The sequence below is a fragment of the Phyllostomus hastatus genome, unplaced genomic scaffold (genome assembly GCF_019186645.2).
Source record: "Phyllostomus hastatus isolate PE091 unplaced genomic scaffold, TTU_PhHast_1.1 phas_scaffold_129, whole genome shotgun sequence".
In the NCBI taxonomy this organism is placed as follows: domain Eukaryota; kingdom Metazoa; phylum Chordata; class Mammalia; order Chiroptera; family Phyllostomidae; genus Phyllostomus; species Phyllostomus hastatus.
Window position 1 is genome coordinate 29,617,963 of NW_025334009.1, and position 27,542 is coordinate 29,645,504.

General features: G+C 43.0%; 1 protein-coding gene across 2 annotated transcripts in view; it reads left to right on the forward strand.

The window, feature by feature from the left end:
- Positions 1 to 15,602, forward strand: part of DNAJC13 (DnaJ heat shock protein family (Hsp40) member C13) — a 108,401-nt gene extending 92,799 nt beyond the window's left edge. The window contains exons 49-57 of one of the 2 annotated variants that reach the window (XR_006787779.1): positions 1,393 to 1,562; positions 1,686 to 1,728; positions 2,151 to 2,324; positions 4,003 to 4,182; positions 4,481 to 4,621; positions 6,182 to 6,325; positions 8,646 to 8,745; positions 13,706 to 13,814; positions 14,727 to 14,842. Coding sequence is in view for 1 of the 2 variants with exons in the window: in XM_045856817.1 (XP_045712773.1) it covers positions 1,393 to 1,562; positions 1,686 to 1,728; positions 2,151 to 2,324; positions 4,003 to 4,182; positions 4,481 to 4,621; positions 6,182 to 6,325; positions 8,646 to 8,745; positions 14,727 to 14,833 (1,059 nt within the window). In the remaining variant the exon portion in view is untranslated. Of the gene's footprint in view, positions 1 to 1,392; positions 1,563 to 1,685; positions 1,729 to 2,150; positions 2,325 to 4,002; positions 4,183 to 4,480; positions 4,622 to 6,181; positions 6,326 to 8,645; positions 8,746 to 13,705; positions 13,815 to 14,726 lie in introns of both variants that reach the window. The other variant, XM_045856817.1, reaches the window with a different exon arrangement.
- Positions 15,603 to 27,542: the final 11,940 nt, after the last annotated feature.

A 27,542-nucleotide genomic window follows, 5' to 3' on the forward strand; every position in this document is an offset into this window, starting at 1 on the left:
TTGTAACAGGAAAGCAGCCGTGGACAGTAACTGTATGGATGGGTGCAGTTGTGTTCTAATGAAACTTTTTTTAAAACAAACACTTTGCTTTTTATTTTTTATCCTCACCCAAGGACATTTTTTTCACTGCTTTTTTTTTTTAGAGAGAGAGGAAGGAAGGGAGAGAAGCGTTGATTGGTTGCCTCTAGAACATGCCTGAACCAGGGATCAAACCCACAAGCTTTTGGTTACGGGACAACGTTCCAAACAACTGAGCCACCCCAGCCAGGACTCGAATAAAAGTTTATAAACAAAATCAGGGACAGGCCAGGTTTGGCCCTGGTTTGCCAACGCCTGTTTTAGAATAGCTGAGTAATCCGGACATAGCTCTGAAGGCTTATGTTCAAAGGATTTGTCTTATGTAATTTTTTTTTTACTTAACTAATAGGAAACAAACCATTGAGTTATCACTTCCTATTTGAACTCTGTTATGACCAAGAAAAGTGACATACTCCCTATTTCATGGATGTTCTGTTCACGTAACTGACATTGTTTCTTGTAGTTCATTGGCTGCAAGGAAGTGCAGAGCTAAATTTGTAGTCTCACCAGCAATTTTACAGAGCTTTTAATGTTTACTTTGTGTCCTGATTTCATATTAGTCTCATTCATTCAAGTAAGTTTTTAAGTATTTGCTACGTGCCAGGGCCTGTTGGATACAGGCAGCGAGCAGGACACCTGGGCTGGGGAAGTTTCCCGTGAGGTGAGGTTTGAGCGGACTTGAAAGACACGAAGAAGAGAGAACCATGTGAAGACTTGAGGAGAAAAAACTTACCTTCCCATCTTTCATTTTGTCTTTTTTCAGTTAGTGTGAATGTGTGTGTTGGGTGTATTTTTTAAAAAGCTGCTTTTTAAGTTTTGTTTGGAAAAGTTACAGTACAATACAAAACATGGTACAGCAAAATAAATGCACTAAAAATACTTGTAGGGTGCAAAGCATGAGAAAAAAATTGTTTTTGAGGATGGGGAAGCATTGGGTAGTGTTGGGAAGGACAGGCCAGCCAAGCGTGTCCTGGGAAGAGGGAACAGCACGTGCAAGATGTGATCTGGAAGAGTGCGATCTAGAAACTTGACATGCCAGTGGTACTGAATTTCTCAAAGTTTCTTAAATTTGTGGCAGAGAATGGAAATGAGACTAGATGGGTAAGTAGGAGCAGAGCACAGTAAGAGGCTTGTTTACATTACCTTCACATAAACCAAGGTTTATCTCTTGTCCCATTCCAGGACTTTTGTGTAATAGTGGCTGCTGCCAGCCGTAACACAAACTACAGCAATATTATATCTTAAAGAAATGTAAAACAAACCAAGTATTGAGTGTTTCCAATAGTTTTTTTTTCCTCAAACCTCCTTAAATAGGTCCGACTTACATTAATGAAATTTCTGCCAAGTGTTTTCATGGATGCCATGAGAGACAACCCTGAAGCTGCTGTCCATATTTTTGAAGGAACCCATGAAAACCCTGAGTTAATTTGGAATGATAGCTCCAGAGATAAAGTGTCCACAACAGTTAGAGAAATGATGCTCGAGTAAGTAAAGACGCATGTAGGGCCTTCAGGTAAAACCATCGGGAAAGGTGAACGCTTTCCACTTTGTCAGCTCTCTAAGACCTACTCTGAAGGCTAACGATATCCCTCCTTCTTTCCCCCAAGGCACTTTAAAAATCAGCAAGACAACCCCGATGTAAGCTGGAAGGTAAATATACTTTTACTCAGAGAAAGGAAGTTATCAGTTTACTCTATATTTTAAACAATTCCTGCTGAGTCAATTTAATGCCAACCTCTTAGATACTTTGTTGTTAAGACATTACGCTCTTCCTCTGGAAAATAAGCTTTTGGACGAGATAGCACACGTTGAGGGTGGTATGGCAATAGACAGGAAAATAAGTTTTGAACATAAAACTAGGAATACTCACTTTTAAAGTAAGTAAAATCGAAACAACTTTTCTGAATTTTATTAAAAGACGATAAAACTTGTAGTAATTATGATTTGAGTACATGAATGACTAGGGACTACTTAATTTCACAATGACGTCTTTAATAGAGTTTGCGTTTGTTGTTTAATGTACAAGGAGTGATGAGTGAGTGACTTGACTGTGCTGCTTTCTCTGTTCAAAGCTGCCCGAAGATTTTACTGTGGTGTTTGGAGAAGCAGAGGGTGAACTTGCTGTTGGAGGCGTTTTCTTGAGAATTTTTATTGCACAACCAGCCTGGGTTCTACGAAAGCCTAGAGAATTTCTTATTGCACTACTAGAAAGATTAACTGAGCTCCTCGAGAAGAACAGTCCTCATGTAAGCCTCAGCCACTGAATAGTTTGCTAACCACACCAACAGGGTTTCTGTTACACCACCATCCTCACTGACTGTGCATGAAGAATGGTCACTACAGCAGCAACTCTTAGATTCAGATATGCCCATTTGTTTTTTTGGAATGTTCAAAAGTGAAACAAACTCCTTAGTAAAATGGTTTTTTATGAACCACAGTTGTAGGTGTCTGTACTCAAAAGATACTATCTCTGACAACTGCAGAAGTTCAGAAAGAAGGTTTCTGTCCCCCTATTTCCAGTAGCTGTATAATTTTAAGGAGAAACCTAAATGTTCAGTGTAGAAACCTAAATGGAAGTGTGTTCTGCTAGGCCATGTTCTTTCCTCAGCTTTTCGTACATGGCAGGGACAACCCAGGCTATAGAAACTGGGAGGAGAGCAGGAGTGGCAGGGGTGAACTCTGTGCCCTGCTCAAAGGCAAAGCTACTTGGAAAGCGGGAGTGAGTGAGAAGGTAGCCTTGGTCTTGGTTTGGTGAGTTAGAAGCCCTGATAGTATATAAGATTCTGTTATTTGACCCTTTAGATTGAAAATAATTGATTTTCCATGATTGTTGTTGAATTAAATAAGCTGGCTGCAGGGAGAGGTTCTTAAGAGCCCGAACTGTCTTGTTCGGTGGTCCTGAACCACAGTGCACGCTCCGTGACTGACTGAGCTCTGTGACCTTTGGTAATATCTCATGAGTCAGCCTCACTTGCCTCATTTTTGAGTGATCACAGTTCCTTCCCCTAAGGCTGAGGTTTTAATGGGTTTTGATATATGTGGAGTACTTTGCATAATGTCTGGGGCGTGTTGAGTACTTAGAAATTATTAGATACTATTATTAATTTAGCAAAACTTTTTAAAAATATATATTAGTATAGATGCAGCAGAAAGAAAGGAGGAACTTCTACCCTTTGCGACAGGATGGATGGAACTGGAAAGCATTATGCTAAGCGAAAAATATATTAGTATAGAAATATTTACATATTTCTCTTTCTATAATCACATTTTCTCTACTGGGGTTTTACTACATGTGGCTTGTATAAATAATGAAATCTTTGAAGTAGAAACCTGGAAAGGGAAAACACACAATATATTTCCCCTGTGTCACTTTTCTTTTTGGGCACATCCCAATTTCCATGTTCATTTGCAGTGCATTTTGTTGCGAATATGTCTGCATATTCGCAGACAGTGGTGTGTTACAGGTCTTCGTTATTCATCATGCACAATAGAAAGTGCATTTTGGCAACCAGACTTGTCAACTAGTCGGATTTTTAATAGAGCTGGGGAAAACACTGATTCTGCATTCTCATGAATTATTGAAGTTCTCTGATACTGGCATTTCTATAAAATGTCTAAAAAATTGTATAAAATTATCTAAAAATTTCTAGTACTATCTTGTAGGAGAGGGTCTCTTAAACCTGCAATAGGAATGAACTGTGACTTGCCCAGTGAAAGGAGACTAAGATTAAGATCTTAAACTCCTTTCAAATTTACTTACACCTTGTATCAAGATGGGGAAGTTTGTTCCCAAAGGATTTGTGGATCAGTTTTCAAGTAGTAGCCATGGGATTTGTGGATCTCTGGTTTTAAACACCAAACAATTGCCAAGGGTGTTCAGGGCTCTATCAGAATTTTATAGTTTGTCTGTTTTATACCCTTCAGGGAGAAACCCTGGAAACTTTGACAATGGCTACAGTATGTCTCTTCAATGCTCAGCCTCAGCTGGCAGACCAAGTCCCACCGTTGGGCCATCTTCCCAAAGTCATCCAGGCGATGAATCATAGGAACAATGCCATTCCTAAGAGTGCCATTCGGGTCATCCACGCCCTGTCTGAAAACGAGGTATCGATGAGTCTGTTTAGTAGATTGTAGTTCTGGAGTTTATCTGTGCTCCCTCTTCCTGGCTAATGTACCTTGTAGCGGGAACCCCTTTCCTACTGTGCACCATTCCGCACAGGCACTACACAGTACTGTAGCGGTTCTTAAACCAGTTTAGTGACATCATTGATAGAGGACTGAGTTTGATTCCGTTCGTCGTTAAACTTCAACTGAATGTAGGTTTTCCATATGTTTTATTATCATATTTACTGTGCATATAAAACACTGTCACTCCGCAAGTAACCTCTTTTTGGGTCTTTAGCTCTGTGTTCGAGCCATGGCGTCTTTGGAGACCATTGGCCCTCTGATGAATGGAATGAAAAAGCGGCCAGATGTTGTTGGTCTAGCCTGTGAAGCAATCAATCGAATGTTTCAGAAGGAGCAGGGCGAATTAGTAGCACAAGTAAGTGACTTCCAGATTCAACACTCTTTTAGGAAAGCAAACATATCAGAAAAATCGGTTTTTACTGACTTAGTACTGCTTGGTTTCTCTCGCTGAGGTTGAGCAGAGCTTGGGAGTCGTGCATACGTGATTGTAGAGTATGTGCATGTGCACACACACAGGCACAAGTGTATGTGACCACAGAGAAAGGTGGCTCAGCTGCCACACATCTTACCCATGTTTAAATGTAAAATTTTGGTTGTCTATAAGCATTTACCCTTAGCTTGTTTTGTAAACTTTGCTGCACTCTCTTTGGAAAGATTCCTTCTGTTTATTCATTCCTTTGTTTCTTAAGTCGTATATAAGAAACATGCCAAAATTTTGTTTGTCCTTTTCAAAGAAACTACCCACCTAATAAAAGTAAGACTTGGTGAATACCAATGTAAACAGACACTGAAAGAACAAAAAACATACAATGAATTAAAAACCATTATGGCTGATCTTTCTAAAATATAATTCTTAAATATAACTGGGTCATTCTTTATCTTAAAGCCCCTTTAAAGTTTTCTCATTACCTGCCACATGACCAAGTGACATCTGGCATCCTTAGCCTGGATGTCAGGCCCTGGGTCTTTTTTGTCTGGCCCTCCTCTTCTTCCAGCTCCCTTTCCTCTCACATCTCCTCTCCCTGCAACCCACGCCTGGCTTAGGCTGGTCAGAAGCACTGCATACATCTCACGGAGTTAACTGGATGTTTTGAAGCTCACAGTTACACTTGGCTTGAGGGGTTGTCATATTGGAAACAACATAAGCCAGTTCTACCACTTGATGGCTCTGTGCCCCCAGGCATGATACTGAACCCTGCAGTGCTAGGGCTCCTCGTGTGTAAAGTAAAAGTTACAACTACTTCACAGCGTCGTTAGGGGAATAATATTGGTAAAAAGGTACACTCACTAAATGTTACTTCCACCTCTTCCCTTTGAGTTTGAGTGGGCATTGAAAATTGTGTGAATCTAGAGTATTATCTAGCTTTTATTAGGGTGAGAGGAAATGATAAATGCAAAAGTTGATGCTTTAAGAAAATGTGAAAAAGATACAGAGATACTTCAGATACTCTTGTCCATTATCTGAATTTAAGAATTCAGATATCTGAAATATACTTCAGATACTGGGCTGTCGTCAAGAGTAGGCAGCCCAGTGTAGCGGCTGAAAGCTGGGGCTCTGCCCTTTGTGGATCCAGGCCTGATGCCTCGCCCTGCTGCCTCGCCCTGCGACTGCCAGTGCGTGTCACCCTCCGTACAGTGATTTTGTCGTCACTGACAATAATGGTGCCTGTGGCGTCAGGTGTCAGGGAGATTAAATAAAATAACCATTGTGTAGCATTTAGAATAGCTGACAGCATGGATTAAAATCTTACTAATAAGAATGCCGTTATTGTTAGACACTAAAATCTTCATCTAACATTACAGTAAAGCAGGTTGTCCTCCTGCAAGTATAGTCCTGGGGGTGAAATTATTTCTTCAGTGACGGTTTGCAGTTTTTTTTTTTCAGCATGTATGTGTATGTAATACTGTCTTCCAGGCCCTGAAAGCAGATTTGGTCCCATACCTCTTAAAATTACTTGAAGGCATTGGCCTTGAAAATCTGGACAGTCCAGCAGCCACTAAGGCTCAGATCGTTAAAGCTCTCAAGGCGATGACTCGAAGCCTGCAGCACGGAGAACAGGTTAGTTGCACAGAGCTACCTTCGACCTGCTGGTACAACAAGGCGCTCTTAGAGCCAGGGGTCTTGGCCAAGGGTGATACATGTGCCTCTGCTCAGGTTCCAGTTACAGGTGTGGTTCTGTGGGCTGTAACTGGAGCCAATCACAAGACCAAGGATGCACTAGCATAGCTGCCTCGTAACCAGTGAAGAGACACAAACCATATACTCAGGTAGTCGCCCAGGAAGGTTCTTTTTCTGTATAGTGATAGCATGTTATGCATTTCAGGAAGAAAATGCTGGAATTCTTCAGCATTGAAGAATATTGAGTGTTTAGCGCTCGTTCAGTTTACCTTTGCGTTCCAGGAGTTACTGTTGGGTGGTGATGGGCATAGCCATGAAACATCCCATCGTGCCGTGTAATAGATACAGAGCGTCTTAGTTCTTCTCCTTTCTTCACAGCACTTCCAAAGTGTTGGTTTCCTTTTCTGTCAGATAGACACGTATTAATGTGTTTCAGCTGCACATGTGTGCTGATGTCAAGCCAGCTCAGTTAACTTAATTTTCCTTTTTGGTTTTATTCGTTACATAGCTTCTGAGGAGTTTCTCACTCAGTGTTACTAAATAGCCCTATCCAACCATACTCTCTCTCTTCTTTAATTGAGGTGAAATTTAAGTAACATAAAAATGATCATTTTGAAGTGGACAGTTAATTGGCATGCAGTACATTAGCAGTGCTGTGTAGCTACCAGCGTATCTAGTTCTCAAAAGGCGACTCTGTGCCCGTTACGTGGTGACGTCCCACCTCTTCCTCCCCTCAGCCTCTGGAAGCCACCACTCTGTTTTCTATGAATTCTCTTCTGGATATTTCATGCAAATGGACTTCGTGTGACCTTTTGTGTCTAGCCCCCATCACTTAGTATGCTCTCGGGGCCCATCCATGTTGCAGTGCGCATCAGTGCCTTCCTTTTAAGGCTGAGGAATGGCCCACTGTGCGCATGTGCCGCAGTTAGCTTCTCCATGCCTCTGCTGATGGACATCTGGGTTACTTCTCCCTGCCAGTGTTCTTTTGTAGGTTTAAATTGGCTTAAAGCTTTCCTTTAGTGAAGCCACTCGCTGTGTTTGTGTGTTCCAACTAAGTGAACATAGTTATGCCGTTGTCCATTACGTCAGTGTTACCATTTGAACAATTTAAGGTGACCTTCAAGACACCACGTGTTGCCATAGTCATTAACTTAGGTTTGTGTAACGTGTTTGGGAGGCTTTGTCTTTGAGTGTACTGAATGCCCGGCAAAGCCACTCCTGTGTACCATGTGCAGGCAGTAGTCATTCCCTTGACCTGTCACAGGACTGCTGTTGATGGAACTAGCACAGTAACCCTGATGCCCACGTTCCACTCCCGGAGGGAAAAGAAATATGATAGTTTCCGAAACAGCAACTCCTCCACTACCTTCACAGCCAATCACCCACACTGTTGCTTCTTTCCAAGGTTGGGACAAGGAGCCTCTTAGACTCCCATGGCCCCCATGTACATCTCTGCTTTAACGCTTACCATTAAATTACGTGGTGCTGTCTCTCCTACTAGACTGGAAGCATTTCAGAGACAGACTGTCTTTATCATTCTGTGTCCAGTGTGTGTGGCACATGCAAGGTGCACGATGCACATTTGATTTGAACATTGATATGCAAAGGATAATCTCTAAGTTAGAATTTCCTAAACTTTAAAGTCTATGTACACAGAAAGAAATATGCCTTTCATTTTCGTTCAGGAGACACACAGCGTTATTTATAATTGTGTGTATATTAATAATTACAGAGCGCTATCCATTTTACATGTGATCCTCTGATGCGTTCTATATTAACCTATTTTCTGAAGTTCATTGATCACAATTGTCTTAATGGATCCCATAAACTACTAACAGCTGTAATTTGTAATTACGTAATCTATAATTTGAAAGACAACTCTAAGTTTTAGCTTGAGTTCGCAGTGTCTTCTCACCACACCTGTCCTCAGGAATTGCAGGGGGCCATAGCATGCTGTCAGTCAGTTGTCACTGTAACGAGAAAACTTCCTGCCCAAATCACACACGAGTCACTAAATGGTAGGTTTAAAATAACAGAGTCCAAGTTTAGAGGGAAGGCTGACTTAGGGGCTTCCTCGGGCTTAGTTTAATGAGCTGTGCCTGGTGTAGAGGGTTTGATGAGTGCCAGGTTTTAGTCCATCTTTGGACCTCCTCAGCTGGCCCTCTTCTGTCTTGGAAGTTTGCTTTTTCGCTTTAGTTTCATCTTTCAGTATCCAGTTCTTAATTTATTTAAGTTTCAAGAGTTTGCTTTGCTTCCCTAGGTAAATGAAATCCTGTCTCGTTCTTCAGTCTGGAGTGCCTTCAAAGATCAGAAACACGATTTGTTTATTTCTGACTCACAAACAGCAGGATACCTCACAGGTAAATCACACCTAATTGGTTACCCTAAGACATGGCAGAAGCCACCCACACCTTCCTTTTGCCCTGACTAGACTAAAAGAGCGTTTAGAGGGTTTTCCTAGGCTACTACCTGTCCTGGAGGTGCCGTGGGCATGCGGTAGACCTCTGGGTTTCGTCCTGGACAGCATGGGAACTGCGGTTGTGTTGAATGTGTGCTGAAATGTGAACTCTGCTCAGGTTTCATTGAATTAATTGGTGGTATCATAGGTTATGTTTGGAGCATGGCTTTATTAAATTGTTTATCTTGAACATGTAAAAAATGTGGAGAAATATCTAATCAGAAATAATAGTCTCAGAAACATGGTAGCGTCATTCCATTTCTGTCAGAAAAACAGATTGTTTCCAAATATGTATACTCATATGTGAAATATTTTTCTTCTAAGTTTCCAGTGATTAATTTGTATTTTCACTAAATATTTCTGGATAATCCTCTCATGGGAGGAAATATGTGGGTACTGTAGAGGAAAGGATGTTTTATTTCTTAAGGGTCAAAAGGTAATACAGTTTCGAAGCTCAGGACATTTGTTCATTTGACACACTAATTGCAAAATAATTTTAAAATACTTTCATATTGGCTTCTGTTTAAAAAGAAAAGTGTCCGCATTCTGTTGCCATGTGCTGAAAATAAAATAGAGTCTTTGGTATAAATGAAGTATATATGGTCTTTGGTGTAAAGGTTTTCAGTTGAAATTAACCCTAAGACTAGGAGGTGGTTCTTGCTGTCTGCCTGAAATTGTACCAGTTGCCTCGTGAACAGTGTGGGTTTGAACTGTGCAGATCTACTTATACGTGGATTGTTTTCCAGCTGGCCCACGAAGTTGAAACCCATGTTGTTCAAGGGTCAACTTCAAGGTTGGGAACCCGTGCATGAAGAGGGCTAAGTGTAGTTATACTTGGACTTTCAACTGTGTGGGAGGTGGATGCTCTTAACCCCGTGTTGCTCAAGGCTCAACACTACATAAAAAAATGTCAGCCCTGAAATCCTCCTCTAACCAGAGATGATGTAGGTAAATTGAGAGAGAAAAATTATTACCTAGCGTCTCTCACACCAGTGTGATTATTCTAATTACACAGCTAGTGTAATTAGATTGCTAGTATAGGTGTTTCTACGTCATGAAGACTGAACAGTTGTCCCCACTCTTTCTCCTTTGCCCCCCTCCACCCAGCCCCACCTCCGCCCCTTCTCAGTCAATCCCTGACTAAATCTTGAATATTCAAAAATAAGGACTTGGGGGAAAGTTTTGCTTGGTTTTTATTTTAGAATAGGTTGTGATACAGCTTTTGACCCCACTGTGACCCCTTTAATATTAACCCACTAGAATTTATAAGCAGAGCCCTAAAATTTGTAAATGTGGTCCTTTGGCTGCTGGTCGTATGTGTACATTAAGAGCCGAATGTTACAGGTTTCCCCTCTAACTTTCCCACTCCCTGTCCTGTGATTTCTGTGGCGAGAAGGACCTGGAATAAGGTCTTAGTCTATTCCATATTTCTTTCAAATTTGGTGTAGAGCTGTAGCTTATTAGGAAAATGTTCTTGTAGGCACACTAGAAACTACCTCTTTAGACTTTTTCCAAATGTTTACATAATACCTCATTCTTGTGGCATTACACTCATTACTTTGTATTAAAATTTGGAGCATGGTTGTATTAAATTGTTTATCTTGAACATGTAAAAATTGTGGAGAAATATCTAATCAGAAATAACAGTTATGATTAGAAAATCTGCCTTGTTCTGGCTAAGCCGAAGCTTGTTTAAAATTTAACCCTAGAAAAGAGTAGGGTGTAGGCCTCTTCTAATTCTGTCTGTTCCCTGTCATAGCTAACATGCATTGACTTGACTTGGTGGGATAAAAGACTGCGAGGAGGGGTCTCTGACATGCCCACCGACTGTGGACCACAAGATCTGTGGTTAGAACACAGAAGATACAGGGGCTAATCTTCGGAGACCTAGGCTTCCTTTAGAAATTATTTTGGCCCTCACCCTTGTCCAAATTCCCCAATAGTCACTCTAGAAAAAGAAGAGTGAGCCAGGGTTCCTGTCTGCGCCCTTCGTTTTACTCGGGTCCCAGGTCCCAGGTCCCAGGTCCACCTCTGAAATGTGGTGCGAGCGACAGCTGTGGTGAGTTGTGTGGGTGGAAGAGGGTTGGGGAAAAGAAAGACTGCTATTCACAAATTTCTTCAAGTCCCTGGGCTGGCTCAAGGCACGGGTTTCACACAGAGCCAGTCACGATGGTGTAACTCTCCACCTGGGAAGGGTCTTGCGTGGTTGGGACCGTGCAGAAGGCCACTGCTGAAGCCTGCGGGCGTGTCAGTGCGGGACGGTCTGGATTGGCTGCCACCGCATTGGCCCCGGTATGGTCCAGTTCTTAGCGCGTCATCATTCTGGGATGTTCTTTTCTTGAGATGTTAGTTGAGAAGATTTTCCCATGAGCTCTGGTCTGTCCTGTAGAAGGACTAATTCTGAAAAGTTCAAGTCCTACCGACTGAACTTTTGTGTACTTACTGCTTGGGTTGCCCGTGTTATGTGTGTGTGGGGGTGGGTTTGCATTGATGTCTTGTGTGACATGAGTTTGATAAAGGGGGCAAATACTGATGATGGTGAAATCCCATTATGTGATTGGATCCCCATGGAATATATACCATGTTTATGCTGAAGTGGAATTTTAAATGCACCCCACCCAACCCTGAGAAGATTTAGGTTGTACCCGGCCCCTCTCTGATCAATTTGCAAATGAATTAAGGTGCTGTGAGAACACACATCACCAGCCCTTCCTTCTGGTGCTTTTGGGTGAGTGAGACAGGTAAGGGCATTTGCTTAGGAGATGGGGAAAAATAAAGGAAAGTTAATCGTTATTTTGAAATAAGATGGGAATGAACAAAAATACATTTAATGATTTTGCTCTCCCTGGCTGCCGAGCAAATGTTCATTCAGTCACATGTTGAGGATTTGGAGCAAACATGTAAAAACGCCCTCAGCAGATTACTGGGTATTGGTGAGTCAGGATGAGACTCCTCAGGTGAGGCTGGCTCTCTGGCCTGGGGTGCAGTTTTGTTTTCTGGTCAGTGCCCATCTGAAGGGGCCTCAGCGGTATTTCACCTGTGGTGCAGAGAAGCTGTGGTTGCTCATTATCCAGGGCCCCGGGTTACTTAGCCATTTGTCAGGGTCTAGAAGAGCTTGGTACTGACAAGTTCAAGGCCCTGTAACAACAATTTCAGCAGTGAGTGACAGTTCTCAAGTTACATCATCTGGAAAACCAGTAGATGAAGGAACAACAGGGGGAGGAAGAGAAGCAGGACAGAGTGAAGGTGCCTTTAGGAGCTGGAATTGGAGGTGAAACTTCACTTACATGCACTTAGGTAGAGGCACGTAGAATAGTGAAGCTGGCTTCCTAAGGCCATTAAAGGGGGAGTGGGTACAATTCTTGGACCTCTCCTCAAACCAGTCCTTTAGTTCTTTGCAGAGTTGGTTTTTATTACGTTCTGCTTTTCTTTTTACTCCTGTCCAAGACAGGATGTTAGTGCTGTTAGGAAACGGGCTGTGTCAGGAAAGATTCCCTGAGGTCATTGTCAGTTCACTGTAGGACACTGGCCGCTGCGGTGGGGCTTCCTTTTTCTCTCTCTTCCCTGCTGAGATTCCCGTGTTTGTTTCCACCCAGGCTCATGTTCCTTCCACGACTCCCTTATTGCAGCCAGTTCCATTCTGTGGTATTCTTTGTTAATTTTTCATCTTTTCTCATCTTTTTAAGTCTGACAGCCTTGCATACTATCACCACATGTTGCACTTTTGGCGACCTTTCCTCCTTCCTCCTACCTTTCTCTGGAGGACACGGCTGCTCTGTCCTACCCCAGTGACCAGACTGTAACTTTGGGCCCCTAGAGACCAGACACGTCCTCTAGGAGGCCAGGTGGTCAGGGAGAGAGCACCTCCGACTCCTAAAGAAGCAAGTGATAGGGCCAGAATATTCTGGATAATCCTTTGAGACCCATCATTTCACAATGTAGATTTTAGCCCAGAAGTTCCCAAATGTTCTCATTTCAGTTCCCTTACTATCGTAGTGATTTTTTCATCTGTCCCTAGACAAAAAGGAAACTTAATAGTTAAGTTTATTAAGTAGTCATGTCCAACTCTTACCTTGAAAGTTGTTTTTTGTATGGTGTCCAACAGGTATCCCTGTGTGTATCAAATTAAAAATACCCGGCAGCACCTGGTGAGTTTGCCTGGGGTGGCTGAACACACAGTTTTAGAACTGTAGCCTTCATTTTCTACACATAACACTCAGGATTTGCTCTCATATCTGCTTGTTTGATATGAACCAAGTTGAGCCCGTCATCAGAAGTGCTCAGGAACTGTACTGGTCTGGAGTGTTTCGGGTCCTGTTCCTAAGGGTTCCTTCCATCTTTGTTGAGACCTATCTGCTACTTTCCTAGTGATCTTGATGCCGGGAAGCGGTAGGTTGGTGGAAGTGATGCAGTAGTGTGGTGCCGTTGCTCTGACCACTGGCGTGTGGACCCCGTGGTCTTTTTCCTGAGCAGTCTGCGGAAGAGCTGGTGCCCGGGCTGCTGGCAGGCAGAGGATGATAGATGCAGTCTCATGGGGCTTTAAAGAGGGGAAATTCTTCCTCTAAGTTTTATCAGTTCAAGGGTTCGAGCACCTGAGTGCTTGCGTGGCATGTTCCAGCTCACGCAGGCTGACTTGTCTTTGACCGAGTTGCCACACGCTGGGCACACAGTGTTCTCTCAGCGCTGCGAGCCCTGTCGCACCCTCGATGCAGGTGCTTGCGAGGTGCAAAGGTGATGACCCGAGTTGTGCCCCTTCTGTCCTCCATCAGTCCCTGTTACGCCTCAGCCTTCATCAGACTGCTCTGCTGTGTGCCCCTCCTCACGACTTCCTGTGCTGCTTATCTTTCTTTTTTCCCCCCCAGGTGTCTCTCCTTCCCTTCTAACTGGCAGCAGCCCCCTTCACCTCAGGAGCGGACTTTAGATCCGCTCCGCCAGGCAGCTTGCTAACTTCTGTGTAGCTCTCTGGAGCAGGTAGAGAACCATTTTGCTAAATGCATGCCGCTTCCACTGCTTTTCTAGTCCCAACCCTTCAATGTTCCTTAGCTGTTTGCCTTGTCTCCTACAATTTCAGCTGTAAAAGTATTGCTTAGCATGCGTGTTATGCTGCAGTGTCCCTTGCAAGTACTCTGTGCAGTTTGTGCAGCGATTCTGCGATGTAATTAAATGTCTGCAATGTTTACGATGAACTAGAGGATCTAAAGCCATTATATGCTCACAGGAGACATCTTGATAAATGCTGGCATTAATAGCACTTTTATGAAATAGAGATCAATAGAATCAAGGAAGAAATATAAAACTAAAATCATGATACCTTTTCCTGTAGTATTCTTGTTTTGACCTATGTTCCAAGCCTTCCTTTTCTTTCTGAGACCTTGGTGTAGCAAACCTTGTTCATTTGGTGTTACTTGTTATAATGGAATTTCTTTGCACCAAGTGAAAACAGGTTAACTTGATGGACAGTTTTTGTTGGGAATTTCATCAAGTACGACTTTTGGATGGGCTGACGGAGTATAGATAGTTTCTTTCCTCTGTTCTTATTTTTTTTTTAATTTGACATAGCTATCTTTCAGTGTCCAGGAATTTTTGAAAAATTGAACTTCCCAGATGTCAGAAGGGAAATTTTTTCCATATTTTCACAACAGTGTTACTGTCCAGCAGAAATTTTGAAATAATTTTTAACCTTGTCACACAGTAAAAGCAAACCATGAAAATAGTACTAAGTATACTGTTTATTAGTGTTTAGTTGTACATTTAGGGAATTACAAAAGATGACCAGTTTCTTGTGATGGGGTTCTTGATGGGGACCTGACCTTTTTATAAAGGTCAGTGTTTTCACGTGGCCCTGCTCTCCAGAAGGGATGTGTTTTCCTTTCTCTCTTGCAGGACCTGGGGTTGCTGGCTACCTCACTGCAGGGACATCCTCGTCAGTCATGTCTAATCTGCCGCCTCCTGTAGACCACGAGGCAGGCGACCTTGGCTTTCAGACTTGAAACATCCGTGAAAGACAGTGAACGCTGAAAGGCCAGTTGGTGCCCAGTCCACATTCCTCCAGCTGATACGTTGAAGCAAACTCTTACTGCCTTTCTCCTGATTTCATGACAGTGTTATTCCTTTTTCTATGAATATATTTTTATTTAGGAAAAAAGTCAGTAATTCTAATTGTATCACATTATAAGAAAGCACTCTGTGGATCAACCTAAGTGGGTACACAAGAATTTTTTTTCTTGATGGATGTAAGCACATTTTGTTCCTTTGTATCTGTTTACAAGACTGTGAATCAAACAGACAAAACTTCCTTCCTAGTTTTTATAATGTTGTTTTCTTTTTAATTAGCCTGACTGTGAGGTTGAACTGCAGTCAGCAGAAATTGGGCTAAGTCACTTGTCCCTGGAGAAGGGTCTTTTCCTCTCCCGAACTGAGTCTGCACGGCTGTCCTCCTCCGCTGGCCGAACACTATTGGGGTCGGTCCCTGTGCCTGGTCACTGGTACCCTCCCCCTCAGTCGTTAGCCTTCCGAGCGTTCGCACTGCACATTGGTATAACTGGCTTTACCAAATTGAAGGAAAAAGGAGCTTGTGCAAAAAAAAAAAATTTTAAAGCAAATGTCAAGATGTTATGTAAGAGATTAGTGTAATTGTGAAATGTTCTATACATTATCACATATATAAAGCTTTCTATATTGAATGTACATTATACAGATCATTCATATGTGTATATAAAATTTTAAAAATAAAGGGAATTGACTGCTTTGTTAATGAGATACATTTGTTTTGGTTTGATTTTTCCCTTTGATGACCTCACATATCTTTATTTCTAAGATTCAGTGGTGATAGGAACAGACTTCACCCTACATTCACAGCTCCTCATACAGAGAGCCACACTGACACGTCCGAGCATTTCTACCTCCCTTCATTAATATTTTAACCATATCTGAATTTCCAGAAACAGCACCTCATTTATTTTCCAGACAGTATTCAGGAATGGGTCAGGCTGTTAATAAATATTTTAATATGTGTGACAGAGACATTAATTCCAATGTTTTTAGGAGATGAAGAATTCAAAGAGCAAGAGGACATTTCAGATAACACAGGTCTCAGCACACAGGTTTTCTGGTGCGATGTCAGACTGCAGGAAGACATTGAACTTGGCGCCCATGCAGGTGCTTCTGAAAGGAGGAGGCACGCTCCAGACGTGCAGGTCGCCTCAGATGCAAGAGCCACGTTTGTTCTGCAATTGATGTGTAAGGAGAACTAGGCAAGAGGACTTATTCCTGCGATTAATTGCTAGTTCAAAATTTTCCATCAGATTCATCGTCTCTCAAAGTAAAGATTGTGAAGTAATATAGCCCTGTAAATATTTTAATAAGTAAGTGGGGTTTTAGTTCCTGGGCAATACTTTGTCATAAAAATATGTTCACGGAAAGAGTATAACAGCTAACTTGAGAGTTGGTGTTTCAGGAAAGTATAAATCAACACAGAAATATATTTTCCTGAAATACGAAGAGATGGTAAATACTGTGAATATTTAATGTTATGCAAAGGCCTGTTAAATTATCACCACTGAGAGCTGAGTACCGGTAACTAATCCTTGTCGACCGTTTACTGTGTGCCATTCACCAAGTGTCCTGCGTTCATCCCTTCATTGTGCCATGAGAGCAAACCTGTGGGCTTGGTAATGACACAGCTTCCATCTGCCAGGTGAAGGACATCAGGCTCAGAGAGGCAGAGCAACTCACCGCAAGTCACACAGCTAGTAAGTAACAGAGTAAGAAATCAAAGCTGCTTTTAGCTGACCCCAGTGTCTTCGGTCTGAGCCACTATCCTAAGACAGCAGCAGTCTCAAGCAAGTGGATGTGACTGGGAAAACTGAGTTTTTTGTTTTTAAACATTTTTTTTCTTTTGCACTTTACATTTAATAATGTTTTTGTTTACATGTTTTTAATATACACTTTTTTAATTTCAAAAGCTTCTCTTATGAAATTGAGGAATTATCCGTAGTTGTTTTTACTTTTTATTTCTATTTTTTCCTTTTTTTTCACTTTATTGTTGACACTATTAGAGATGTCCCAAACATTTTTTTATTGTAAACTAAAACACAAACAGAAAATCCCACTAAACAGATTACTATAACGAGTCATTGCAAAACAAATCACCCTTGAAACTCTCCCAAGCCATGAACTTTGCAGAGCCTCATGGGAATCAGCCTCTTGCTCCAAGAGTGACCACCTGTCTGATAACCCCCTGTGTCCCTCCATGGTGCAGCACCTCAGCACTAGTGTTTTTCTTTTTCTTATGATAATTTTTTAAAATTTTATTTATTTTTAGAGAGAGGGGAAAGGAGGAAGAGAGAGGGAGAGAAACATCAATGTGTGCTTGCCTCTCGTGACCCCCACTGGGGACCTGGCCTGCAACCCAGGCATGTGCCCTGACTGGGAATCGAACCGGCAACTTTTTGGTTTGCAGGTCAGCACTCAATTCACTGAGCCACACTGGCCAGGGCTCTTTTTAAACATGACTTCTAACCTCTTAATCTTCTGGTTTTCCTTCCATCCCTTTCCTTTCCCAACAGGTTGCTATTGAAGGCCCCAGGCAATTTGATTTGATGATTTTCCCACAGTCTGGAAGTTGCCCATCACACGCTCCGGGTGCAGTTCAGCTTGTTCCTCTGTCCTCTGGGTCCAGAGGCTTGGTCACACCCAGGTTTCATCCCTTTGGCAAGACTGGCAGGGGTGCTGGGTTCTTCCTTCGAGAGGCACATCACACCTGTTATCTTGTGGTTTTTAACAGCAAGGGAGCCACAGAGTGCCGCTCTTCTGGTCCTCACTGGCTGGAGGACCAGAATACTCCATGAAGAAACGCCACCCCATGGTGGCTGTTGTTACCCAGTGGCACGTTTCACATGGGGAGGGCAATGTTAAGGCTCAATTCGCTCTTTCATCAGCCAGCACGATAATCGGTTGGTTCCCTGTCATGCTCTGAAGGTGACCAGTGTGCTTTATTGTTTTACTGACACCATTATTGTAGTATATTTTTAGTATCATAGATTTAAACATATTTGATGTTTCCATTGAGACAACAGTTGATTCTTGAATGGCACAAGTTTGAACTTGTGGGGCCACTTATATGTAAATTTTCTGGAGATGTGACAATTTGAAAAACTTCACAGTCAAACCACGTAGCATAGAAATATTGAAAAAATGAAGAGAAAGGTATGTCATACATGCATGAAATGCATGTCTAGTCTAGTCTATTAGTCTAGACTAGTCTAGTCTAGTCTGCTAGTCTATTTTGTAATTTAGTATTATAAGGTCTCTACAATCGATCATAAAAAGGTAAAATTTATCAAAACATGCACATAAAGACTGCATGATGCCATTCACAATCTAGAGAAATGTAGGCAAACGTAAAGATGCAATATTATAACTGCATAATATTAGCTGTAGTTCATGTTGCACTATAATTTAGTGCCAAATGTGGCTGTCGTGGTAAATTTGTGTTTTGAGTGTCCACTTAAAATGTCTATGATGTTAATTATCACCATGTGAGAGTTCTTCTCTCTAGTAAATTGCATGTTACAGTAAAAAAAAAAAATGATCTCTTGCAGTTCTGGTATGTTTCCGTATTTCGTACAATACACCTTGAATAACAGCATGGGACTCATACGAAGTGCCACCAGTGATGCTGGGACTGCTCCTGAGAAGCAGAGAACAATTATTATAACAACAGTTGAGTTGCCTGGTATGTTTTGTGCAGTGAGGTCTGCAGCTGTGGTCACCCACTGTTTTAAGGTTAATGGATCCCGTGCAAGGACCATTGTGGAGAACGAAAAGGTAATTGTGAAGTTTCTGCTGCAGCCACACCAGCAGGCACAAAAAATCCTGTGCTTTTGTGAAATATCTTTTATTTTTTTGACAATATTTAATAATTTTGAAAATATTCTTATTTTATGTTCTTTAATCCCCTGGAAATGTTTTTTTATGATACTTCAGTCACTAATGGAAGTTTTTGTTTTTGTTTAATATATTTTATTGATTGCTATTACAGTTGTCCCATTTTCCCCTTCACTCCCCTCCACCCTGCCCACCCCCTCCCACCTACATTCCCCCCCTTTAGTTCATGTCCATGTGTCATAAGTTCTTTAGCTTCTACATTTCCCATACTGTTCTTGCCTTCCCCCTGTCTATTTTCTACCTATTGTCTATGCTCCTTATTCTCTATATCTTTTCCCCCTCTCCTCCTCCCACTCCCCTGTTGCTAACCCTCCATGTGATCTCCATTTCTGTGGTTCTGTTCCTGTTCTAGTTGTTTGCTTAGTTTGCTTTTGTTTTAGGTGTGGTTGTTAATAACTATGAGTTTGAGGTATTTTTTTACTGTTCATATTTTTCATTTTCTTTTTCTTAGATAAGTCCCTTTAACATTTCATATAATAAGGGCTTGGTGATGATGAACTCCTTTAACTTGGTCTTATCTGAGAAGCACTTTATCTGCCCTTCCATTCTAAATGAAAGCTTTGCTGGATAGAGCAATCTTGGATGTAGGTCCTTGCCTTTCATGACTTGGAATACTTTTTTCCAGCCCCTTCTTGCCTGCAAGGTTTCCTTTGAGAAATCAGCTGACATTCTGATGGGAACTCCTTTGTTCCCATCAGATAACTGTCCCCTTATCTCTTGCTGCTTCTAGAATTCTCTCCTTCATTTTTACCTTGGCTAATGTAATTATGATGTGCCTGGGTGTGTTCCTTCTTGGGTCCAACTTCTTTGGGACTCTTTGGGCTTCCTGGAAGTCTATTTCCTTTGCCAGATGGGGGAAGTTCTCCTTTATTATTTGTTCAAATAACTTTTCCACTTGTTGTTTTTCCTGTTCCACTTCTGGTACCCCTATAATTCGGATGTTGGAACGTTTAAAGATGTCCCGGAGGTTCCTAAGCCTCTCCTCATTTTTTTGAATTCTTGTTTCTTCATTCTTTTCTGTGTAGTTGTTCCTTTCTTCCTTCTGGTCCCTTCCATTGATTTGAAACCCAGTTTTCTTTCCATCACTATTGGCTCCCTGTGCATTTTCCTTCATTTCTCTTATTGTAGCCTTCATTTGTTCATCTAATTTATGACCAAAGTCATCCAATTCTGTGAGCATCCTGATCACCAGTGCTTTGAACTGTGCATCTGCTAGGTTGGCTATCTCTCATTTGCTTAAAAGTACTGGCCCAGGGGCTCTTAATTCTGTTTGAGCCGTCTTCCCCCACCCTTTTAGTCTGGTCATGCCTGTTGCATATGAGGGGTGGGGCCTTAGGTGTTCACCAGGGCAGGGCACCTCAGTCGCTGGGTTGTGACGTTGTATGTGGGGGCGGGGTCCTAGAGGGAACAATGGCGCCTGCTACACTCACTCTAAGACTTCAGTCGCCTCTGCCGCTTCCCGCAAGCAGATTGGGCCCTTCTGGTGCTGGCTCCTGGACAGTTGGGCTTGTGAACTTTCTAGGACTCTGTGGGTCTCCCCAAGGAACCTCCTGTGAGGCTGAGAGAATCTCCCGGCCTCAACCTCCACAGGTGTTTTAAGTCAGTGCTTTTAGGCTTTGTTTCCCGGCGCTGGGTCCCTGGGTTGCTCGGTCTGTGTTGCTGCCCATTTTCACCTAGTTTATCTGCGCGCGAATGCGTGATCGCGGACAGCCAGCTGCCTTGTGGGCCTCACTGGGTCTGCTTGTTGCCTCCCACGCCCAGGGTCTGCCACTGGTCCGTCAACTGCTGTCTGCGCCCTGCGCGTCTGCATCTGCCAGTCCCCACTTTTTCCTGCCAGGACCTTTCAAACCCTCTCCTTAGGCTTCCGACTGCCCCTCCTTACGGGTCTGGATGAATGGTTGTCCGTTTGGTTCATTTCTCTCTGTTCTGGTTGGTTTTTGTTTCTAAAATTTTGTTGTCCTTAGTTTTGGTTGTGCAAGGAGGCACAGTACGTCTACCTACGCCTCCATCTTGGCCGAAGTCCTCTGTGAAATATCTTTTAAAGGCAGCTTTTGTGTGGGTGCAGGGTTGCTATAAGAAAGTCATGCCTGTAGACTCGATGATGATTAGAGAAAAAACAAAGTTATTATGACAAAGCAGAAGGAAGGGGGAAGATCTAAAGCTGGAGAATTTAATGCCAGCAAAGGATGGTTTGATAATTTTGAAAGCAGTTTGGCTTAAAAATGTCAGGGTAACAGGAAAAGCAGCTTTGGCCAACCAAGAGTTAGCAGACAAGTTCCCAGGTGCCATTAAGAAAACCATTGAGGAGAAAGGATGTCTGCCTGAACCTGTTTTAATGCAGACAAGAGTGCCCTATTCTGGAAAAAAAAATTCCACGAAGGACATTTATAGCAACATCCAGGGAGGCATAGAAAAGCTAACCCTATTGTTTTGTGCAAATGCAGTGGGGTTTATGAACTGCCATATATGTACCTGTAGATATATAAAGATACATAGGTATCTATCTATATATATCTGCTAATCCCTGAGCCTTGAAGGGAGAAGATAAACACCAGCTTCCAGTCTTTTGGTTGCACAACAGAAGGCTTGGACAAGAGCCCTTTTTCTTGATTGATTCCATTAGTGCTTTGTCCCTGAAGTCAGGAAGTCCCTTGCCGGTAGACTGCCCTTCAAAGTTCTTTTGATATTAGACAATGCCCCTGACCACCCAGAACTCCGTGAGTTCACTGAAGATCTCAAAGTGGTCTGCTTACCTCCAGACATTAATTCTGGTTCATCCTCTAGAGGTCATAAGGACCCTTAAGGCTCATTACCACGTGACCCTCTATAGAAAGGATTGTCAGTGCTGCAGAACCCATTAGAGGAAACCTCGTGAACACCTGGAAGTGTTACACCATTGAAGATGCCATCCTTGTTCTAGAAAACAGTGGTGGAAGTCATCGAGTCCGAAGCAGTAGACTCCTGCTGCAGAAACTGCCCAGGTGTTATGCATGACTTCACAGGATTTACCACAGAGCCAGTCCAGGAAATCGTGACAAATCATGGATGTGGCAAAGGTGGGTGATGAAGGGTTTCAAAATACAGATCTTGGAGAAATTCAGGAGCTGATAGACACCGCACCAGAAGAATTACCAGAAGACAACTTGATGGGGATGAGTGCTTCGGAACCAGTGCCAGACGGTGAGGAAGAACACTGGGAAGCAGCAGAGCCAGAAGACACATTGACATTGGACAGTCAGGCAGGCAGAAGGGCTCTAATTATTCAAGACTGCTTTTGTCTTCTTTTATAATGTGGACCTTTCTATGACATGGGCCCTTAAATGAAAGCAAATGGTGGAAGAAGGATTGGTACTGTATAGAAACATTTTTAGAGAAATGAAAAAAGCGGAAAAGTGTGGCAGAAATTACCATGTATTTCTGGAAACTTACCCTGAGTGTGCCCGCCTCTCCCGCCTCTGGTTGTGTGTACCTCCTCCGCTTCTTCCCCTCTGCCGCCGTGAGGCAGCAAGCCTGACCTCCGCCACCTCCTCCTCAACGTGGAGATGAGGAGGAAAACCTTTATGTGTTTTAGTTTTTATTCTTGTATATTTTTCTCTTTTTTACCTTTTATCTTTTTTTTTAAAGACTTTGTTTACTTTTAGAGAGAGGTGAAGGGAGGGAGAAAGCGGGGAGAGGAACATCAGTTGGTTGCCTCTAGCACACCCCAAACTAGGGCCTGGGCACAACGCAGGAGTGTGCCCTGACTGGGAATCAAACTGGTGACCTTTTGGTCTGTAGGGTGATGTTCAGCCCACTCTGCCACACCAGTGAGGGCAGAGGAGTAAAATCTTTGTGAGGACCCACTTCCACTCGCTGAATAGTGAGTAATCACCATGTTGTACAGGTATGAACTTCCCGGTTAAACTTCGAGGGTGTGTCTTCATGTGAAAATCTAGTAACTGCATGGCAACTACAGTTTGAGACTTTGTCGTCATAGTTGTGGCCTAAGTGTTCCTCCTGCAGAGCATCTTCAACAAGGCTTGTTTGAGAGTGAAGAGCCTCTCCTTGCATAGGCATAAGGTGCGTGATAGTATATTTATATTAGTAATGTGTTAGTTTCCTTATTTCATAACTTTGCTTTCAAAGAATAATTACATTAAGGTATCCTCCCTAATTAGAAAGGCGGCCTATCATTACAGGTAAGTGGGTTTTTTTTAAAGTGACAGTGTTCCCAGTGCACACTATGAACAGGACTGCAGCACTGTGCACCACAGAGCGTGTAGAACGCTGCCTTCAGTGGTGTGGAGGCTCTGCTGCTGTGCAGCCATCGTACTGGTGACACTAGGCCGCCGTAAGGTCATCATACTGCTGCTTTTCATAGTCGGCACAGGAATCGTTATACCTGCATATGCATATGAGTTTCTTTTTCACATTATCTTTTCATTTTCAATGTCGTCTCAGTAATACGTATAATATCTACAATGTTCTGTATCATGTAAGACAGTATTTACCTGAGTACTAACAGATGATTCTTATGTAAACAGATGATGTAAACTTGTATCTATAAATACAATATACTACTATAAATGTATTTTCTTAATAACATTTTTTTCAGCTTTATTGTAAAAATACAGTATAATGTACATATAGCATATAAAATATATGTTAATCGACTATTTATATTATTGATGAGACTTCCAGTCAACAGTCGGCTATCAGTACAGCTTTTGGGGAGCCCAAAGTTATACACAGATTTTCAACTGTGTGGGGATATTGGCGCCCTGACCCCTGTGTTGTCCAAGGGTCAGCAGTGTCTTTATTGAAGTTAATGTTCTATCTTTGACCAGTGGAAGGGAAGTTCTTCATTGTAGTTCCTGAATCATTTTTATTTATTTAAAGAAAATTGTTTAATGTGGAAAAGTACACATAACATAAAATTTGTCATCTAAACCATTCTTGAGTGTACAGTTCAGTGGTGGTAAATCCATTCACGGCGCTGCGCGGCCGGCACCGCCACCCACCTCCAGAACACTCTCCGTCTGGTAAAAACCAGCCCCAAACCCATCACACAGTGTCCTCCCCAGCGCCCGTCCCCGGCGCCTGGCAGACACCGTTCTACTTTCCGTCTCTCTGTTTTGAGTAAGTAGCTCATGTAAGTGGAAACATACAGTATTTATCATTGTGTGACTGGCTTATTTCCCTGTGAAACTAGACTTTAAATACGGGCAACCCATTCAGAGTTTTTAAAACCAAGCGGGACATTAAAAAAAAAGTACCTGTGGATTAGATTTGACCCAAAGGTTACCAATTTGCTGCCTCAGGGAAAAAATCTGAAGTTTAGTTCCCTTGAAATAAAGTAAAAATTAGAGATTATAAGAAATTGTTGAATGGTGTACTGAGTGGTGTAATGGTGTTGAATGGTTTTACTGAGTTCATTGTGGAATCAGTTGTCTTTTTAAGTGACTGGACTGCTTGCAGTGTGGGCAGTTTCACCATCAGGTGGGGTCATGCTGCGTTTATGAGGGGAGACAGGAGGGCAGGACTTCAGGGAAGCTCATGTCATGGACTGAGTGTCCCCTGCCCCCCATTCATATATTACATCCCTGACTCCCAATGTAATTGGAGATGGGGCTTTTGCAGGTAAAAGAGTTAGATGAGGTCAGGAGGCTGTGGCCCTCATGGTGGGACTGGTGCCCTTGCAAGGAGATGGCAGATTGCTCCCTGTCTCTCTCACGTGCACACAGAAAGAAATCGCGTGAGCCGGCGAGCACACTGCAAGCGGGCAGCCCTGCCTGCAGGTCAGGAAGAGCGGCCTCAGAGTGAAACCTTCCCTGCCAGAACCTTGATTTCAGGCTTTCCAGGCTGCACAACTGCGAGAAGTAAATATCTGTGGTGCAAGCCACCTGGCCTATGGTAGTTCGTTACAGCAGCCTGAGCTGCCTGGAGGACCAGTTAGTAAGGGGAGAGGAGAGTTTGCTCTTCGATTTTCAAGGCAAGGGACTGATCAAATCAGAGCCGCCTGACCATTGAATAAACTTGGTATAAATTCAGCTAAAACTTCAGAAACAGCTGGCAGCCTGTCCTGAAGCTGGGGGGGATGGCGGTGGGGGTAGCTCCCCGAGGCTGTTCTGGAGCACACGCCGAAACTTGGAGTTGGCACTGTGTTAGAAATTGGTAACTGACTCGCTCCTGGCTCCGGTGTTGGTTCTAGTTTTGTTTTGTTTTTTTAAGTATGTGTGAAATTTTGAGTATCCAGGTTACATCAGAGCCCGCTGGTGCCTGAAGACCTGAGTGTTGATGTTAAATATAGTTCATCCTCATTCACATCGACCCCAAGTGGTTGTGTGGACTTTGAGTTGAATTCTGAGTTTCACTCGGGTCTTGTTACCCAGTCTGTTTAAGGGAGAACAAGAGCCCTGGCTGGTGTGGCTCAGTGGATTGAGTGCAGGCTGCAAACCAAAGGTTCGCTGGTTTGATTCCCAGTCAGGGCACATGCCTGGGTTGTGGACCAGGTCCCCAGTAGGGGGCGCGTGAAAGGCAACCACACATTGATGTTTCTCTCCCTCTCTTCCCAAAATTAAATGAATGAATGAATGAATGAATGAATGAGAACAAGAGAAAGCCTGGAGCCAGATGAGCTCTGGAGTGGCGGTTGTCCAGGCTGCGGTTCTGGCTGTCAGTGCGTGACCCTAAACGGGGGTCACAACACCTTCCTCACCGAAGTGGTCTGTATATCTGGGAGGTAACTATGCAAGAGAAGGGTAAGGCCACAGAACTGTTGAAGTGTCGGTTCTATATACAAATGAGAATTGATGCTTATGCTTACATTTATCATTGATTTGGTATGCAGTTTATGTAACAAGGCTCATGCAGTCGCTCTGCCTGTCCAGTTCTCCAGTGGCAGTATGTATAAAATCCAATGCCTGGAAGGAACGTTTGCCTCATCTCCCGGCCCCTGCCAGTCCTTGCAGTGTGTGAGCAGGAAGAGAGGAACCCCATGCTCTCAACCTCCTTATTTCAGGGAAATTTTGTGAAGATGTGCCTGGAAGTAATGAGGGAATGAGTCATTTGTCTTCCGCAAAAAGGACATATGGAAGTAATTCTACAAATATTTAGTTGCACATGATCAGTGACATTGCTGCAAACAGAACTTAGGCTCAAATCCCACTCATAACACTTTTTAATATTTTACAGGACTCAAAACAGCCCTTCTTACACAATTATATGGTTTCCTAGCTTTCCAAGACAGGAAATGGAGCAAATTTCCTGGCTTTAAATGTAGGAGTTGATCAGAGACCATCTTGTCAGCCTTAAGATAATCGAGATGAGTTCAGGATCTTTATGCGCCTCTTGAGTTTAGAGCAGAAAACTTGGTCACTTGCTGCGGAGCTGGGTGAAACCACACCCTCTGAGTGACTGGGACTTTCCTAAAGCAGCTCAGGCTAATGGAAAATCTTTGAAGTCAGACCTTGGATTGAAAGTGCACAACCTACTCTGTCTCCAGGCAGGAGAGGAGAATCTTGAAAGAGGCCAAAATGGGGGGGGGGGAGGCAAATTTGGAGAAAACAGACAACGAAGGAAGAAGGAAACACTGGAAAAGAAAGCTGTCATTCGAACACTTTAGAGGTAGCCACTACATCCAGAAAATCACAGGATGCCACTCTAAAATATTTTTTTAGAGAATTAAAACCAAGACTTCGAAATTAAAAAGATAGAAATAAAAAACAACGGGAGATGGTGAGATGAAGTTGAACAATTTCCTGAAGCAGAGTAAAAAGATGGGAGACCAGGAGATAGAAGTTCAATGAAAGGCTCAGTCCAGGAGGCCCATTGTGCAAAACGACCCAGATCCTGGGGGAGACGAGTTTTGGGGGGAAAAAAAAAAAAAAAAAGGTGTGAGCTGAATGGATGTTTGTGTGGCCCTCAAATTCACATGTTTACATCCTAACCCCCAAGGGGACGGCACTAGGAGGCGGGGCCTTCGGAGCTGGTTAAATCCTCATGAACAGGATGCTCGCTCCTATTAAAGGGACTCCAGAAAGCTCCCTCCAGCGTGTCCTGCTGTGTGAGAACACGGTGGGAAAGCAGCGTTTGGAAACCTGAAACAGGGCCCTTCACAGATACTGGATCTGCTGGTACCTAGATCTTGGACTTCAGCTTCCAGAACTTTGACAAATAAATGTTCGTTGTTTTAATCCACTGGTTCAGGGAATTTTTTACAGCAGTCCAAACTACTAAGTGGGCAGAGGACACGATAAAAACTCAAAAACCTTCCCAGAAAGCTACTGGATGCCCAGCTCAATGGATGAAAATAAGCTCGTACAAATGCAGGTTGCTGTGAAATTTTACAACATGAAAACAGGAAGTTTCTGTAAGCTTCCAGGGTGTGGCAGGAGACGTGGAGAGCGTTTCCTGGAAAGGAGCAAGAAGCAGAGTAACACTGGATTTCTCAGTAACACTTAAAATTAGAAGACAGGGCATGGCGCCTGCAAAGTCAGGGGAAATGATTTCGCAGCCCGGAGCCTGGATCTAGGCAAACGCCCAGCTGAGTGAGGGGGCAGAATTGAAATGTGCAGACACATAAGGTCTCATATTGACCTCCCATGAGTGTTTTCTGAGAAACTCCTGAAGGGTGTTCTCCACTAAAGCAGAGTAGCGAGTAAGGAAGCACGGATTCCCCAAATCGTAGTGAAAAGATCCTAAATTAAGAGAGTAGCTTACACCTGACTTAGAACACAACCAGACCGGAGGCCCTGGGAACCTGTTCTTCAT